The 18,811-nt window shown below is 38.5% G+C and overlaps 2 protein-coding genes and 1 pseudogene across 2 annotated transcripts; all 3 read right to left on the bottom strand.

Annotated features, from left to right (window-relative positions):
• Positions 1–2,122: 2,122 nt before the first annotated feature.
• Positions 2,123–3,434, bottom strand: LOC148550001 (uncharacterized). The gene is made up of 3 exons (XM_088495895.1): positions 2,851–3,434; positions 2,582–2,774; positions 2,123–2,494 (listed from the first exon to the last, which is right to left on the bottom strand). The coding sequence occupies exons 1-3, from the start codon at positions 3,432–3,434 to the stop codon at positions 2,123–2,125; spliced, it is 1,149 nt and encodes a 382-aa protein (XP_088352021.1).
• Positions 3,435–3,907: 473 nt separating this feature from the next.
• Positions 3,908–5,878, bottom strand: LOC148550000 (uncharacterized; annotated as a pseudogene).
• Positions 5,879–8,415: 2,537 nt separating this feature from the next.
• Positions 8,416–17,428, bottom strand: LOC148549999 (uncharacterized). Its single transcript, XM_088496190.1, has 10 exons — positions 15,762–17,428; positions 14,778–15,251; positions 14,362–14,663; positions 12,946–13,665; positions 12,587–12,865; positions 12,225–12,386; positions 11,170–12,108; positions 10,864–11,079; positions 9,560–9,820; positions 8,416–9,214 (listed from the first exon to the last, which is right to left on the bottom strand). The coding sequence occupies exons 1-10, from the start codon at positions 17,152–17,154 to the stop codon at positions 8,864–8,866; spliced, it is 5,097 nt and encodes a 1,698-aa protein (XP_088352316.1). The 5' UTR covers positions 17,155–17,428; the 3' UTR covers positions 8,416–8,863.
• Between the last annotated feature and the right edge of the window lie 1,383 nt (positions 17,429–18,811).

Here is an 18,811-nt window from a genome sequence, read left to right as displayed (position 1 = left end):
CTAATGCTGCGTTTTTTTTTTCTTCTTCTTTTTTTCCTTATTTCTTTCTTTCTTTTAGTTAAATGAATGTAAGTTCATCCTCTTTCAAGTAATTTTACAGCATTATGTCTTTCTTCTTCTTCTTTGTTTGATTTTTTTTGTTTTTATTCTTGTTAAGAGAGTAAAACAAGAAGAAACTTGAGAAGGTAAAATAAAAAAGAAAAGATGAATAAGAAAAAAAAAGAAAAAGATTGTGATGATGATAAAAAAAAAAGGAGAAACAGTAGAAGATGAGAAGGAGGAAGAGAAAGAGTTTTGAATTATGCAGAACTTATATCAGAATAAAAAATACACCCAAAAATTCTTAAAATACACCCAAATATCTTCGTGCTACACCCAAATTTGCTGCAAATACAGAAAAATATTTTCTCTAATGCTGCATTTTTTTCTTCTTCTTTTTTTCCTTATTTCTTTCTTTCTTTTAGTTAAATGAATGTAAATTCATTCTCTTTCAAGTAATTTTGCAGCATTATGTATTTTTTCTTCTTCTTTGTTTGATTTTTTATTTTTATTCTTGTTAAGAGAATAAAACAAGAAGAAACTTGATAAGGTAAAATAAAAAAAATGAATAAGAAAAAAAAAGAAGAAGATGGTGATGATGATAAAAAGAAAAAAAGAAACAGTAGAATATGAGAAGGAGGAAGAAGAAGAGTTTTGAATTATGCAGAACTTATCAGAATAAAAATACACCCAAAAATTCTTAAAATACACCCAAATATCTTCGTGTTACACCCAAATATCTTCGTACTACACCCAAATTTGCTGCAGAAAAATGTTTCCTCTAATGCTATATTTTTTCTTCTAAATTAAATCACACCTTAGCCTTGGATTCAAAACAATAATCAATTTCGTTTTGGTCCAATTGACAATCTGAACCTGAATTATTTATTAGAGTAAACTACCATTTCTACCCATGAAAGTTGAAAACGCTGATAAATCTACCCACAAGAGACGGAAACTACCAAATGTGTCTATCAATCATGAGTTCCGTGGGACGAAACTAACCAATCCATATTCCGGTGTTGACTCCGTCAGTAACACTCCCTACGTGGCACTTCACGGCGTGACATGGCTTGGAGGGCTGCACACGTGGATTGCTGACATGTCTGACCATTATAATGTACCCTCAACCTCAAAATTTCCCAAATTCAAACATGCTTTCATCCAAAGCACGAACCCTAGATTCACAATAATCTTCGAAATTATACCAATGTCAAGGCGAAGACTCTTTACTCTACCTTCGAATGGCAGCGGTAGTGTGTCTGGAAGCTCAATTTCAAAACGGGTGCATGATAGGAAGTTCAATGGCAGATGTTTCTGTGGGTTGGGGGTGACGCTGTTATAGTCCGGGACAGCGATGAATCCTGGGAGGTGGTTCGTCCGTTGTCCCAATTGGAAGGTAACCCGTTGTACATCCTATTTTGTGGGAGCTGAATGTGCATCTGATTTTACTTTTTTTGTCATGGATAGAACTCGGACTCCAACTTCTTTGCATGGGTAGATGAAATGGAAGGGCAGTGGGAGGGTGAGGGTTTGAGGAGAGCACTGTCAGAAAGAAAGATGCAGGAAGATGTTGATGAGGCTGAGGCTGAAGTGAAGATGCTCACCAGATTAGGGAGCTTTGAAGCTGAATTTAGAAAAATTAGGTTTTGGCTTCTGATGATATCAATGGCTGTGGTTTGTAATGTTGTGTGCACTGTGTATCTGATTCTTAGGAGGGTTTGATCCCTATTAGTTGTTAGTGTAAGATCATGACAAAAATACCCATGATCGATTCGAAATATGTCATTTGTGCACACATGGTATCCAATTAATGTCAGATGTAACCTTATAAGTTATGTAACATGAAAAAATTATCTGGTACTAATTGCAATTCTTGTTTACTTTCTGGTCCAAAATAACATCAAAGACAGGAATAATATCCTGATAAGTATGTAGTAACTGGCTTACAGAAACGTGCAAGATTGTACTAAGAGTTATCAAAACGTAAACAAAATAAGGCATAATATGTTTCTTGATCCAACAATTGTACGATAAACTGCCAACAGGATTACAAAAAAAAATAAGTTATAAAACTATTGCTTCACGGAATTGGAGTGGAGTTGCTGCTTCCGCTTGACCCCTCTTTCAACTGTGCAGTTGTTGACCCCTTTTTGCCTGGCGGACGGAAGGCTGGCTGCGGCCACCTCCTTGTGGTTGATACTCTAACTATGGGAGTTGGCATGAACTCCATGAACCTTGAAGTAGTACCCTGGGAGGCAGCTTGCATAGTTTGAGGTGTCACAGTGGGTGGCACATCAGAGGCTGGGGGTGATGAACTAGTAGTAGTTGGTGTTGTTGGGCTGACAATCGGCGGAGGAGGTCGTGGTTGCTGACTAGTTGGTGGCGGTCTCCTCACATTCTTCTTCTTCTTTGGTGGCCTTTTTGCAGTAGGTGGCCTAACTGGGGTGGTCTCCTGTTCAGATAGAAACGTATGAGTGACATAATGACATAAAACTTCTAACTTGTAAAATGGGATTGCAAAATAAATCAATAGAGTTACAGGCGGGGGCTGAGTTGCTGCTGCTTCAGCTGCTTCAACAGCTTCAAGAGTTTCCTCCCATAACATCTCCTCCAGTCTTGCCGCCTCCTCTTCGTCATCCGCAGCAGGTGGGTGTTGACTTGCACTTTGTCCCCCAGCACTCCAAGCCATTGCCTCCTTCTTCTTGGAACAACTGCGACTGTTATGTCCAGTCCGCAGTAACATGTGGAATGAAACAAAACGTGGAACATGAATTCATAAGTGATGTAACATATGAAGTATGATTTACCTTTAGGCAATACTTGCAGGTGATGGGGCCATACTTTATGGGGGCCCTATGTGGATCTGGGGTGGGTTCCTTTGGGGTGTCGTTTCTTTTGTCTCTTTTGGACTTTGGCCTCCCAATCTGCTTCTTGTATACTGGTGGCAGTACAGGTGGTAGGTCAACATGCTCCCAGTATTCTTGACTTGGAACAGGTTGGATGGGGAACTGGTATGTGCTGTTATATGCCCCCATGGAAAGCCAGTTGTGTGCATGTTCCTCTGGTCGCCTATTCTGGTATGCAAGGGCAGCACATGCATGCCTGCATGGCAAGCCAATCAGTTGCCAAAATCTGCAACTGCAAGTCCTCTTTCCTAAGTCCACCATAACCTTATGTGGCAAGCACTGAACTTCATACACATTTTCAGGATCATCTCCAGTGGGAAACGGCTGCCACTTATTGTTCTCCCTTTTCTCTTTTTCCAGCCTACTCTGCTGCACCGGAGTGATAACTCCGTTATATCCCACCAATGCCTTCTTGTTTCTAGCAATTATGCTCATCATGTAAACCCTCACCTCTTCCAGCATAGTTATAATAGGCTTCCCTCTCATCTTCTTGATCCTAGAATTGAACGATTCGCAGTTGTTGTTCGTGTAATTGTCAGACTTTGGGTATTCGCTAAAGCCAGACCTACTCCATTGACTTGGAGGGATCCTGTTCAGATACTCCTAAGCATGTGGATTAACCCGTCTGATCCGATCCAGTACAGCATTGAACTCTTGGGAGGTTGTGGCCTTGGCACACCTCCACATTGCCATCTTCAACTCTGTATCACCCCACTATTTTCTGAAGTTCTGCCATATGTGCATAGCACAATATCTATGATGAGCACCTGGGTTTACTTCACGCATAGCTGGGATGAGGCCCTAGTGGGAAAAGTAAAGCAAGTAAATCATTATCCCCTATGAAGAAGGAAAGCAGTAACTATATAAAGGCCCTAGTGGGAAAAGTAAAGCAGTAACAATATAAAGAAGGAAAGCAGTAACTATATAAAGCAGTAACTAAGAATTGAGACCATTACCTTCTACATGTCTGACATGAAGTTAATTCCATTGATAGCTGCGTCCCCTAAGTCTTGTTGGAGAAGTTCGAGAAACCACTTCCAACTATCCTTGCATTCGCACTCCACCACAGCATAGGCTATAGGGTATATATGATTATTGGCATCGTGGCCGATCGCAGTCAACAACTGCCCAGGGTAGTATCCCTTCAAAAAAGTACCATCTAACCTGATAAAAGGCCTGCAGCCAACCGAGAAGCCCTTCTTACACCCTTCCAAGCATATGTAAATTCTTTTGAATTTATACCCAGTCCCTTCGACATAATCAGTGCTAATCCTTACGGTGGAGCCAAGGTTGGTCCTTATAATTTCATTAGCATAATCCCGTAGAAGTGCATACTGAGCTATCTCTGATCCTTCTATTAGTTCTTTCGCCTTCACCATTGCACGGTATATCTTCCTCTCATTGACAATCACATCAAACTCCTTCTTGAAAAAATCCTGTGCCTGCCTTTGAGTCATGTCTGGATGGTCACGGATCTTGTCCTCAAGCTCTTCAACAACCCATTTTCCATCTGCAGATTTGTTCTTATTAACTCTGCTGCAGGTATGTTTGTTGACAAAGGTCTTCACCTGGAAGCTTAATGGAAACGACCGTTTTACACAATATATCTTCCATGGGCAATCCTCGTCATAACATATGGCCTTGCACCTAGTTGAATCAACTCTTGGAAAGAATATGCTTCGCCCTAGGTTGATGTTGAACTTCCTAACTGCCTTCTTGAAATGCTCCAGATTCTCAAATTCCATCCCAACCTCCAGCCTTACCTCCCTAACTGGAGCATCGGGATTAGCTTGAGGAAATGCTGCTTGCTGACTATCTTCATCATCACTTGCAACAGAATCCAGCTCTTCAGACTCGTAACAATGCATCCCTGCACTTGGCCCAGCCATATCTTCACCCTCCATAGGTATAAAGATTGAAGGATGCTTGTTTGGATCCTGGTTAGGTATGAACGTTTGCCCTGATGGAGGAGGCCTGACTGTTGATCGTCTCTTCCGCTTCTTTGGACTACCACCACCCACATCTGGGTTTGTAGACGGTTCGGGCTGTGAACTGCTAGGTTGACTCTCTTCACAAGGTGTTCTATTCTCATTCTGAATGGTCTTCTCTTAAGACTCTGGTTCATTGCAAAGTTGTGGAATATATTGTGTGAAAATCTCATTAGATTCCGGAGGCCCTTTATCAACTGTGGGAGCCACTGACTCCGCAGACACTGGATTTCGGTGCCCAGTTTCATGACTTCCAACTGAAACACATGGTTGTTGAGGCTCTGGAGGAGTCTTGATCAACGGCTCATGTGGAGGCAAATTGGGTTCGGTGGGTGCATCCGGGGTTTGAATGATCCTTGGTGGCTCTTCGAAGGTTACCTTTGGTGAGTGTGTGGGGAGATTTGGTTCGTCACTGCCTACTTTTGGTTGTTCTGTTTGGGTATCCGGTCCAGGCATACCTCCTTCAGTCTCACTGATCTTCACCACTTTCTTGTGCTTCTTCTTTGGTGTTGGGGGTCTCCTAACACACAGTTTGGTTCTGTGCTTCACTGGGGTCTTCGTAACATTTAAAATCTCAAGATCCTCTTCAGGTTCATTGTTTTCTTCTGCAAACTCAGGAAGGTTAACTGGATGCTTAGTGAACACCTCCACTCTCCTCCCATTAGCGATGGCTGCTTCGTACATAGTCACCACATCCATGTCAAGTCTAAGCAACCTCAACCCACCATCCAACTCCTTCCCAGGTTCAAGCCAGTAAAGCTCGCTCACATCAGTGTACCCTATATCCTTTACTAAGTCATTCATGAAGAACCTATTTAGGGTATCGACATTCACTCGTTCAATCTCTATTTTCTCACCCCCAATGTATGCCACTCTGCCATCATCACCCTTTTGAAATTTTTCTCTGTGACTAATCACTAACGTAATGTGGATAGTTGCCATCTGCAAACAGACACACCCTAATTAACAACCAAATCATAGCAAATACAAGCACACCCTAATAAAAACCCAGTTTCCACAACCATGCACCGAAAACAAGAAAACCATCACATAGAGACGAATGGTTACTACTTACCTATGGATGACACCACGCAACTCCACCCGCCCAAACGGTCCACGCCAACAAGCACCCTCTCTTCAATACGGAGATTATCGTCGGCCTGGGAGGTTTTCTTTAATTGTTGAAGATGAACAGTTTCTTCCTAGGGCTGTACCCTTTGTTTTCTGAATCGCGCGAAGATGAAAAACCTTTGCTAACTGTTCATTTCTAATTTCCCTTTTTTTTTCAAAAAAAAATTCAAAATTCAATTATTTTTTTAACTAATTATAATTATAATATCCACGTGTGCAGCCTCCCAAGCCATGTCACGCCGTGAAGTGCCACGTAGGGAGTGTTACTGACGGAGTCAACACCGAAATATGGATTGGTTAGTTTCGTCCCACGGAACTCATGATTGATGGACACATTTGGTAGTTTCCGTCTCTTGTGGGTAGATTTGTCAGCGTTTTCAACTTCCATGGGTAAAAATGGTAGTCTACTCTATTTATTATCTTCAACAACGAGATAACTGATGATGAATGAGAAAGAGAAAACGAAAAGAGGAGAAAAAATTTCAATGAAAAAAGGAGGAGGAAGAGAAGGAGGAGAAAGATGTGGTATTGATGACGACGATAACGAGAGAGAAAAATTACGAAGAAGAGGATGCACGAAGAAAGAAGAAGAAAAAAAGGCACGGAAAAAAACGTGAAAAAACGCATGAATATAAATGACTTGTATGACTTGTATGGGAAAATGCTTGTATGTGGAGAATAACTCTTTTTCTTAATAGAAATTTCTCGGTCCAATTTTTGTACCTCTCATAAATCGAACGGTCTGATTTCTGTTTCTCTAATTAAATAATTCCACATTTAAGAATAGCACCTCAGCAGACAGCAGTCCACATTTTAAAAAAATACCATTGCTACTCCAATATCAAAAACAAAAAGTATAATCTAGTAATTCAATAATATATTTTATCTCATATTTTTAAACATTAATGACTAACTGGTGACCAAGAATAATAAATTATAATAGTTCTTTAATATAGAAATAATTTGCACCACATTTATAGAATTTGCATTAAAAAAATATATAATTTATACATATATTTATCAGAATTTACATACATGAATTAATATTATTTACACCTATATTTATCTAAATTTATTTAAATATAAAATTTATTTGTTGAAGATAATTTAATATTTATATTGATCAAATACGGATCAAAATCATTAAAAACTGCCAACCAAGAGTTTCTGAAATTATAAACCAACAATCATGTATGCAAGAAATCACCACTTATACAAGAAGACAAATATAATCAAGTTTTATAAATAATATAATCAAACTTGATACATATTTATAATTAAACTTCATATGTAAGATAATCAAATTTTAAATTAAATTTATATTTATAATCAAAGTTTGATTATTATGATCATAAAATTTGATTATAAATATAAATATATAGTGATTTCATATTAATTTTTTATATCTATATAACATAATTGCATTTTGTGAGATTATCAATTTTTTTCTGGTAATAATGTCTTTAGGAAAAATTTTCAGAAGTAATGACAACATATCAATATATATGATACAATCAATCTCACTTTGTTAACATTAAATATAACATAATAATATTCTTTTATGTAAGGCAGATTGAAATTAACAACAAAAACCGAGGAAATAACTTTCGTCCATAGTCCTATTAATTTCCTCAGGTATAGTTTTTTGTAGAGAAATTCTAGGTGATTAACCTTTTTTTTTTTTATTTTATCTTATATTTGAATAAACACTAATCAACTTTTTTCTCTTTTACGCTAAAAATATTGATCCTCTAATATTATTTTTCTTTTCCCCGGTACATTCGACTGCTATAGTTTTGCACTGAATTCTTTTATTTTTCAAAAAAGATACTCAATGCATGCTGCGCCGGGCACGTCTCAGCTTCATAAAGGTTTAATGAAGAAACCAAAAATTAATTTTATCCTTAAAATAAAAGAGAAAAAAGAAACCCCAGTAGAACAGCAAGAGCCAAGAGAATCTAGGATGAAAAAATTATTTAAGAAATGGCTGGCTTCCTTTTGAAGAAACAAATAACAAGGCAAAATTAGTTGTTTTTCAGAAAGAAGAAATTGTCCTTTAGTTTAGTCAGGGGAATAAATGCTGCAAGAAGCATATTTGACTAGCATGCCTTTATTTTATGGAGTACTGCATAATAAATATCATTTTAATTTCTATGATTGAAATATATTTCTATATTCTCAACTCTCGAGCAATAGAAATTGAAAATATGTACCAGAATATAATAATTCATCGTTATGACAATGACTTTTTTCTCAGATCTCAATCAATAAATACCATTCTCATTGCATTCCGTACGGGCAAAGGGCTAAACTGTAAGAGAAACACAAACTACAGGGCAGAAAAATGATTGCCGACAAGAGAGGATTTTATTCAGACATTAAAAGTGGATCAGACGAGGAATAACTGTTTTTCTCACCAATGAGTGTCAGTCAGTGGGAAGAGGATCTCAGATCTCTATGTTGATTACGTATTCAAACTATCAATCAAGATTTCTTACAGCGGTTCAATTCTGGCCATGACAAAAATAAAAATAGGATTCAACCACTTTGGCCAAACTAAACTATGTGGAAACATACTATATCTATGAAAACTTAAAAGGCCTGTAATTAATTCTTTTTTTAAACCAAAAAAAGTAGGCGCAAATGAGTATGGCATTTGCAACTGATAGTTCCATTGGTGTCACTTCCTAACATTTGTGGCAAAATTTCAACCAACCTTTCTTCCTACCCAACAGCCCTACCAGCTATCATGCCAAAGAAATAACTCAAAAGAATTGGATCCTATGGGGGAAGAATTCAAGTGTGATTAAACCAAGGTCCAACTGCACCATTCACATGGCCATTGCTATGGATCCCTACCCCATTTGGGATGATTTGTGGGGGCATCCCAACGGCCATCGGCAGAGATGCAGCAGGATATAATCCGTGGCTGTGGGGGAGACCATGGCCATGGGGGCTCATAAGTGGACTCCCGGCAGGACTCCCTTTACGCTGTTGAAGGGCGTGGATCTGCCTCAGCCCATCTTCATGAATACGTGATAGTGTTTCCAACTCTTTCATTGATAGAGCTTCCAGACCGGCACCATACAGAGGGGCATGTCGCGACATTTCCTCCTGGAGGGAGGCCTCTAGCGTGTGAATATATTGCTGCAAAAAGAAAACAAACACATTAGGACTTTCGATTTGCATATTTCCAAGGTGTATGGCATAGACTAATTAGTATGCGAATACATGGAAAACAAACAACACAAGCATAAAGGTTGGTCTTCTGATTCTAAGGATAAAGAACTAAATGGAATGTTGCTAGTCATGGAAAAACAGTATACATTATTTTGCTCAATAAATTCAACATTACAGTTAATAAAACATGCAATTAACAGGTAGCACTGAAACTTAAATATGCTTAACCTCATTGTATAAGTCAAACGTGTAAATATATACCATGATATAATATAAATAATAGACAAGTGCAATCTCCATATCAAGACAAACCTGGCAGGCTTGCAACTTAGATTCCATGCCATCAATATATGCTTCACACCTAGCAACCTGCTCTTCCTTCTCCCGCTTTTCTCCCTCGGTTTGCCCTACTGTTTGAGTCAGTCTACGGACTTCATCCTCAAGTGATTGCCGGATTTCTTCCCGTGTTACATTCTCTGTTGCAAATCTTTTCAGTTCTTCATCAAATCTCTTGCGTGCAGCTTCAGCATTCTTCAATCTTTCAGCCAGTGCATTTTTCTCTTTTACTACTTTCTGTGGACAATACAAATCAAAATTAATTTACAACTGACATGCTTATATATATCATACAAATTAAAATTAATTCTCAAAGGAAAACTAATTTCAAATGTAGAACAAAAAATGGAGGACAGTAATCTCCTGAGCATACAGTTTTCACGTCAAAAGATTAGATCAAGCTGCTTTCTAATTCCTCTATTATTTGTTTTGGCAGTCATGATGTATCAGATCCAGCAACAAAATTACTGATCCAAACAAGGAAATGAGAATAATAAAGTAATTCTTCATTTTATTTATATTTATATTGGGTAATATGATGAATGACAAAAGAAAGGACCAAAGGTTGATTCGGAAAAGGAGATTCAACACAAGAAAAAAGTTTCCTGAAAAAAACGTGCGCTGAATGGAAACCTAGAAATGAGTTGTGGCATTTAATATGCCCCCTCACTCAAAAGCATAAATATGACCTGAAGGTAAAGCACACAAGACCACGCAAACTTTGTGATGAAATTAATATTTACTTGAACATGAAACTAACTATTTAGTCTCTTAAAGATACACATTGGTCTAGTCCTTGAAAGATTTTTACATCAGTTCACTCCTAAATGATACAACTGACATTACATATATTTTTTAAAGACAAACTGATGTCAAATTTTTCAAGGACTAAACTGACATCAATATAGCTTTTAAGAGTTAAATTAATGTAAAAACTTTCAGGAACCACATTGATGCTACGTGTATCTTTGAGAGATCAAGTGGTTAGTTTAGGAAGAATCAGAACTGTTCCTAGCAGGGGAGTAATACATCAGCTGAAGTGAAAACAGAAGGCCGATTACCTTCCGACAATATTTGGCAAAATTAGGTGAAGATATTTTGGGTTTTGGTATACAACGGCGCGCGCACAAACGTAACTGAAACATTACTACTTTCTATTCAAGCAGCAGGCTCATTAACTATGTACATATAGTCATTGTAGTGCAGCAATATATACTAACATTGATATAAGCAAGTGGTTTCTCTTTTCATAATGTAAACAAGTGTATTATATCTAATACCTTCAATTCATCACGTTTTCGAGATTTCAACTGAGAAATTTGTGTCTCTGCATCGTGTAAACGGTCCTGAAGAACTTTCTTCTCCGCAGAAAGCTTTGTTATTTCTTCATCCCGCTCCGAACGAAGCCACTCAAGCTGACTCTCAACTTCTTGAACCTGTTCTAATATTTCCTTCTTTTCTCGAGAAAACCGATCCATCTCAGTCCTCATTTCAGACTGTTGAAACATAAATTGGATCAGTAAAAAATTCTATTAAAGCAAATTAAGAGATAACCACAGTATATAAATGATTAGGACATGAAATACCTTGAGGCGATTGCTTGTGGCCTCGGATTCACTCAGTTTTTGTGCTATAATAGCTTTTTCCTTAGCCATATTAGAAATCTCAATTTTGCTTTCTTCACGAACACGAATAATTTCATCTTCACTAGCGCATAACTGGTGCCACAGAGCAGCCCGGTCAACATTTGCAAGTTCAGCAACTTCACGGATCATACTCAAAACAGGTCGAATAATCTCCTGCTCCTCACAGACTAAAGTAACTAAGACATCCAAATCAAAATCTACTTCACGACCGGCATCTGCTGTGCTAGTGGCACGGTCAACAAGCCTCTTCAGCATCCTCCCCCGGTAAGATTCATTGGCATACCATCTAAACAATATCGTGTAAAGCAACTTCACAAATTCCCTCACACATTGGTCTTTCGAAAGGGCCAAAGTTTCAGCAAGACCAAGAACTGAAGTAAAATCCTCCCTTTGAACTCCAAGTTGCTCACTTACATCTCCCTCTGATGCACCCTCTGGATGCTGAAAATTTTCAGAAACATATCTGGCACCATTACTCAATCTTTGAGAAAGGCGGCTTTCCAATACTAAGGCTACAGACTGAGCCCCTATTACACCTCGAGCTACAGCTTTCTCAAATGTTTGAGAGGCTTCAACAGCAAGACAAGGAATGGATAACATCTCAAACAGTATGTATATATCAGAAAAATGACGACTAGCACGAAAAGCCTGCTCATCAATCACATGAAGTCCGGCAGTAGTGGTGCTGTGTTCACCAAATAAAAAAATTCCACAAGGCAGAGCTGAGCAACTATCACCATAATCATCATCACAATCAATGTCCCTAAGTATGGTTTCAGCAACATCACCCCAACTATTTATAGTCTTGCTCAAGAAGTCAAGGACACAAGGCGACACATCAAGACCAAGATTTTTCAGCCTTACACGAACAGACCTAACCTACATAATTGATAAAAATAAAAAGTAAAAAAAAAAAAAACACAAGTGCTTCAAAAAATATTTTGGATAAACATATTAACAAATATGGTGCAATTTCAAACTATCTTAAAGCTTACTGCTTCAGGTAAGTGTTGACATTGAGATGCTGCTTTGAATATAAAATCTATCGTCGCAGCAAGGGGTTCATCATTTGAATCTGTCAAAAGTTCAAACGACTGAAACAGAATGCGTTCCCACACTTCACTACCACACTCCAGTTGATTAAGAGCTTCAAACACCTAAGATAGGAAGGAGTTAAAAAGAGAAAGGACATTAATAGGAGAGAAAAACAATGTGACCATGCTTAGCATTATGTTGGTAGTGAGATAAATGCAGCCGAAGCATATATACTAGGGGGAATGAAATCCCATGACATTAAATTTATAAGACTACGTATTACAGATAAGGTGTTGAGAAAATAAATATTGGTTTATCTCACAGGTATTCGTAAAGAAGGTTCTGCATCTGGCTTTTGTAGTCGCTCAAGAAGTGCACAGGCAGCCAGTGGGTGTTCTGACAGCTCAACCAATTTTGGCACCAGTGCAACAAGGTCTGCTTGCAAATGCTTAGGAGCTTTGTCCAATACAAGAGCAATTTTCTGTGCAGACTGAGGTCGTCGTCTTGGCTCTGGACATCCTTGCGGAACAGCTCCATCCAAAGCTCTAAGTGAGTTCACAATCAATCCCAGGAGCTCCTCAGACTGTTCTGGCCACTTTGTCTGAAGTTCCAAATTTACACAATCAAAATTATAGATAATATTTAACAGAAAAATCCCCTCATATTAATACCAAATTATACCTTTGACCGTAAAGTTGCATTATCTGAACCAGCAGCAGATGTTTCTGGTGGACAAATAGGTTGTCCAGGAACAGCCTTTTCCTGAATAACATTCCCATTTAAATCAGAGCTCTGCACAGCAGATGTACCGCCACTCTCTTCAACAACAGAATCCAACCTCTCGTAAACGGGAACTTGGATTGACTCAATTGCTCCATTTTCTCTATCACACTCAAGAGGACTAGCAGCTCCACTGCCATCTGGAGGTTTCGAGCATGCATCCACAGAATCAGCAACAGGAACCCCTTCAGAAGGCTGGCAGCATTCAACCATTATATCCAGTAGTAAATCAATGATTGCTTGCTGCAATACTTTAACTCCCATCAGCAAATTCATCAAACTAGGTGAAGACTCATCAGCCTTGCTGGTCTTATTCCCATCACAGTTACCAGAGAGCTTGGTAGGAAGAAGCAAGCGCTTTACTTTAGCAGGATCATCAAGATAAACCCGAAGTCCAGTCAGAAACCCAGCAATTGCACCAGCATCCATTAAAAGTTTCTCTCGTAAAGTAACCTGTGGCTGTGAAGGATTATCTCCATATGACAGATGGAATCCAGCTCGGGAAAGAAGATTTCTGAAAATATCTTCCTCATCTCCACTTATCCCTTCACTGTCTTCAGAGTCAATGAGCTCATCAGGATCAGTTGTCAATGCATCCTGATCATCCTCTGATGCCAACACCTGTATATTAAAAATCACATTAGAAGAAGAGGCAAGTGCAACCTCTCAATGGGAGCGACATGAATTCAAAACAATCAGTAGCTATAATAGTATCACTTCAATTCAGAACATGACAAGCTGGAAGGTAAACCTATGAGACAAATTCCTTCTCTACCAAAAACACATGTATAATCACAAGCTTTTTTAAGAGAGAAAAATATTTGCAATCATAATTTGGCCCATACATGGGGTAGAAAAATGCTTGCAATTTCTTTTCTTCGGTGTGAACTTACTAGTTTAAATATACAATACGAAGTTCAAGGGATGCAAAATTATGAACTGAATCACTAATCAACTTCTGTAACTTGAGTCACTTATCAGCTTGTTCCATGCATCGTATCAGCAAACAACGAGCAAAAATTCCAAGGAGGACGCCATATTTCCTAACTTGCTTGTTCCAATCTTACCATACAGAATATAAGTTAGATGCAAGAGCAGATATTATATGTTAAATTACTAACACCTCGGGCAGAAGGGCCGGGATCACATAGACATCCACTCAAATAAAGGTAGTCTTATACCTAAAGTCAATAAAGATCCACGATCTTTCATAGAAACAATCTCTGTTTGTGAGATGAGAGAACATTTGGTACCATCCATTAACAATAGTTGGTGCAAAAGGTAATATATAAACCGGGCAATCCCATAGGAACTTACCTCTAGATCAGCAAAATCAAACCAAGGGCAGCAGTCCAATATTTCGCATACAAAAACAACGGTGTCACGGACAAGAAACCCTGCATCTGCTTCTAGCATATCTGAGACCTTCATGAATTGTAAAACGGAATTATTCCACGTCTTTGTGCAGATAGAGGATTCTTTCCACACTGTCTTGGCCGGATTTTTCTGATTCACAACAGCCATCCTGTATCTGACCCAGAAGTTTTTATCAGGATCGCTACCGACAGCCTGGTCACTCTCTAAATAAATACATATTGTATCAAAGGACTCGTAGACACCTGTTACATGGAAACATAAGCTTTTAATTAAAAAAAGAAATGCAAAATCTGCAATAACAACTTCCAGTGAATAAAATGCAAAGATTGCACAGTATCTTCATAATAAACACCTACCGATCCGAAGTTCACATCCACCAGCCTGAAAGAATTTACTGAAGATTTTCCGAGTCTCCATGATTTCCTTAAAAGACAGGAAATTCTCCACTTTCCATGTAAACGAACTTCTTTTCCCAAAACTATCAACAAGGGAACCACCATTGCTCAATTCAGAATCATTATCGGTAAAATCTTGCATTATTGATGTCTCTTTCAATATAAGAACTTCAGCAGAGAATATAACAGTGTCCTGGACAAGAAAACCAGAATCTTGATCAAAGAGACTTGTAAGTGTCACAAATTCACGCCAGCCCCAATCCTTTGCAGCTTTGGAGTAGCGGTTCTGAGATTCCTTGGTGACAGACTTCTCCTCCATCCTCTGGTTCACAACTGACAAACGATGACTAACAAAACAACTCCAATCACTGGAAGTATTCCTAGAATCTGTAACTTCAAGAAACACTGAAAGGTGGCATGGTGGCTGGGACTGCCCTGATAGCATTAAAACCATGGAAATGTGTTACCAAGCTACATTCATCTAAGGACCAGCCTCTAACTATTTGTAAAGCAGCAACCTAAAAATCTTTTCAATGTTTTTCTTTTTTTTTTTTTGGAGGGAGGGAGACCCCTGAATGTAAGGATTGAACTATATTTCTACAGGGAAAACCAAGATCCATAAAATCATCTATAAAATGTGGTGTGTTTGTTGTATCAGCGGATATACTTCGCAAGTATGAAGTATCAATTTATCACAAGTTAATTTGAAAGGAGGACGCGCTGCGGGGCGCAGAGCGCGCGTGCGGGGTGGGGGTGGGGGGGAGTAAAAAATGTGTATGTATAAAGTGCTCCTAGTACACTCTTTCAGCATAGTGTCAATTTAGGTAAGAATTGCACCAAAATGCTCACAAGACATCAAATCAAATCATAGGTATCTAAATATAAGCGGAAATGGTAAAAGATAAATTGCTAAAAAAAGATTTGCAAAGCAAGTAAATGCCACACCTCTGGGATAAACAATAAGACGACAATCCCGGTTACCAATCTGAAACCTCCTGCTCTTGATGCAAAGGCCAGTAATCTTCCTCTTCTTCAGCAAATCCTTCAATCTGGTAAAATTTTCAATCCTCCAAGTGAACTTGCCGATATGGCCATCGGACTTCCTCGCCCCACCCACGCTCCTTCCAGCAATCATAGCCCCATTCTTGGAGAAGCTACTAAACTCCTTAATCACATGAAACGAGGTGCTAAACACTGCAGTATCATCAACCAAGAACCCTGACTCAGTCCCTATGAAATCTGACATTTTCATATAATCATTCCACCCCAAACTCGTGTTATCGCCACTCTTATTATCCGCAGCGAACCTCCCATACGAATCCCTATGCATATGATTCAAACCGGGCTTCTGGTTCAACACAGACATCCTAAACAAACACCAGCAACTCCTATCAGACAACATCACAGTCTTATCAGTGTCCTTACTCTCCAAACACATTGACAAATACTCAACACCATTCACCGAACTCTGATACACACTAATCCTCAAATTACACTCGCCAGCAGGGAAAACAGGGCTCATTATCTTCTGCGTCTTAATCATCTCCTTAAACAAACTAAAATTGTGAACCTTCCAAGTGAACTTTCCACTCAGAACATCCGAAACCGGCCCAGCAACGACGGAAGAGCTTGCGGCCGAACCGGACGACAACGAGGACGAAGACTGGACCTCGTTGTTATCGCGCGTGAAGTTAACGGACTCGTTGAGGATGAGTATGTCGGCCGTGATCAAAACGCCGTCGTTGGCGGCGTTTAGGTAACCTAGTTTGGGATCGAAGACGGTTGAAGAAGGCGTGAAATCGCACCAACCGTGAGATTTCTTCTTGCTGGAGAATCGATGCCAAGAATCGCGGTGTATGGTTTTGGAATCGTCGGCGAGGTTAACGATTGCGAGACGGTAACTGGCGAAACAGTCCCATTTGGAAGAAGAGGTGCCGCGAGGGTCCATGATTTGAAGATAGATTGAGATGTAACCTGGAAGAGCTTGCGAATCGCCCTTAGGGTACACCAATAACCGGCAATCGTATCCTCCTACCTCGAAGTACTTGCTCCAAAGGGCGCGTGCCTTCACTCGCGGGAAATTTTGCACCGTCCATCGGCACACTGCGGCGTGCTCGCCACGGCGATCGACGACGACGGTCTCCTGTGCGGCGGCCCCGCCGCCTCCGTCACGGGTGGTTACGGCGAGGTCCTCCGCAGCGGCGGCGGAGGAGGATGAAGGCGAGGGTTTGTCCGATGAGGAAGCGGAGGATGATGATGACGTGGCAGGTTGTGATTGGTCGGACGAAGGAGGTGCGGAGGGGAGAGAAGGGAGTGCCTCGGAGGAAGTGTGCTTCATTGCTTTTCCGTGTTCGATAAATTGAAAAGAAAAACGAAAAATGAAATGAAAAATGAGAATCGGAGAGAACGAAACGCGAACAGAGAGAGAATAGATGAAGGAGGAGGCAGAGAGAGAGGGGGGGATGTGGTGTCTGGTGTGTGAAAGAAGAAGAGAAGAGAGAGAGGTTTGGACAATGGGGAGGGTGGCGCATCATAGGTTATCTTGCGCCATCTTGAGCCATCTTGCTTACGAGTTACGTGGCGCACGATAGCAATCTTGCGCTTCTATCTCTAATTTATTTTCTGTTTTCAAACTCACTTTATAATTAATAATTAATTAATTAATATAAATAATTTAATTAACCTCTAGCTTTTAAATCTTAATATGTTTATTCTCCTTCAATAAAAGATATATATTTATTCTCTTTGTATATTAATTACTAAAAGATTATGTAGTATTTGAATTTACATGGTAATATAAAAAAAAATTGTACATAATATGTTGGAAAGTTTAGTTTTTAGGTATATCCTATCCTATAAAAGTATAACAACATAAAATACATTTTGAAATATTTGCAAAGAATATAATAATTGTGTTTGATTAAATTAAAGGATATAATTGTGTTTAATTTTCAAATGTTTGAAGATCAATTTAGAATGTTTATTATTTAAATTAAAGTTTGTTTGGATGTGGAATGTGGATAACAATGAAATGTATGAAATGTGTCCAGGGAATTTCTATTTTATTAGTGTGTTTGGTTAGTAAATAAAATAAATAAAACATAAAATTTGTTGACCTTCCTATTAACATGTTTGATGAGATAGTAGAAATGTGGTACAATAAAATTACACATGAATTTTATTTGCGGTGAGTGTTTAATCACGAAAATAATTATCTCAACAATATAATGGGTTGGGTTAAGAATAGACTGAAAATAGGGTTATGGGTTACATGACGCCTTTTATTGGGCTTCGAATGCCCAATAATGAACGCACGTGGTCATGGTGGGAGGAACTGGATCCTTCGTTGCAAAGGGGCCACGTCATCGTTTGTGGGAGGAGAATTAGGGTTTTCGGCTTCATGTCATGCCAATTTGCCTACTGCCAACTGCCAAGTAGGGCAATCAAAATGGATTAAATCCATCACACAAGTCTGTTTATCCATTTGACGAGATGAACTCGATTAATTCCAAAAAAAAATGACGAATTAAATAAGTTAATTTGCACAATAAATAAGTGGTATGTTTAATTTTTTTTATAATTTTTAAAAATTAATACTTTTTTGTTAATATTTTTTATAATTTAATTCGAAAATTCAATCTATCAACTAAAAATTCACTATTTATTTTAAGTTTTTTATTTAAAAGTAATATTTTTGTTAAAATATTTTTTAAAATATAAAATAAAAAAATAAACAAACTATTCTATTTAATTCATCGGACTAGTTATAAACAGTTTAAACTAAAATATTATGATCCGTGAATAAAATGAACCATAATTATTTAAGATATTTTTTATTAAAAAGTGATTTTTTTGTTAAATATTATAAAAAAAATAAAAAAATAAACAGGTCATTCTATTTAACCCATAAACTAGTCACAAACGTTTTAAACTAAAATATTCTGATCCGAGAATAAAACTAATTTAAATAGGTTGGATCGGTCCATTTTGGCTAT

The sequence above is a fragment of the Arachis ipaensis genome, chromosome B8 (assembly GCF_059453495.1).
Source record: "Arachis ipaensis isolate K30076 ecotype BB chromosome B8, ASM5945349v1, whole genome shotgun sequence".
NCBI classification, from domain to species: domain Eukaryota; kingdom Viridiplantae; phylum Streptophyta; class Magnoliopsida; order Fabales; family Fabaceae; genus Arachis; species Arachis ipaensis.
The sequence above is the reverse complement of the archived record's forward strand: the minus strand, read 5'-3'. Positions and strand labels throughout refer to the sequence as shown.

Excerpts from the sequence above, each read along its gene's own strand:
- LOC148550001 (XM_088495895.1), bottom strand. The coding sequence starts at position 3,434 with ATGAGAGGGAAGCCTATTATAACTATGCTGGAAGAGGTGAGGGTTTAC. Across the intron at positions 2,775-2,850 it reads ACCTGCAAGTATTGCCTAAA|GACTGGACATAACAGTCGCA; the intron begins GGTAAATCATAC and ends CATGTTACTGCG. Across the intron at positions 2,495-2,581 it reads CAGCAACTCAGCCCCCGCCT|GAGACCACCCCAGTTAGGCC; the intron begins GTAACTCTATTG and ends CTATCTGAACAG.
- LOC148549999 (XM_088496190.1), bottom strand. The coding sequence starts at position 17,154 with ATGAAGCACACTTCCTCCGAGGCACTCCCTTCTCTCCCCTCCGCACCT. Across the intron at positions 12,387-12,586 it reads AACCTTCTTTACGAATACCT|GTGTTTGAAGCTCTTAATCA; the intron begins GTGAGATAAACC and ends TTCCTATCTTAG. Across the intron at positions 11,080-11,169 it reads CCACAAGCAATCGCCTCAAG|TCTGAAATGAGGACTGAGAT; the intron begins GTATTTCATGTC and ends ATGTTTCAACAG.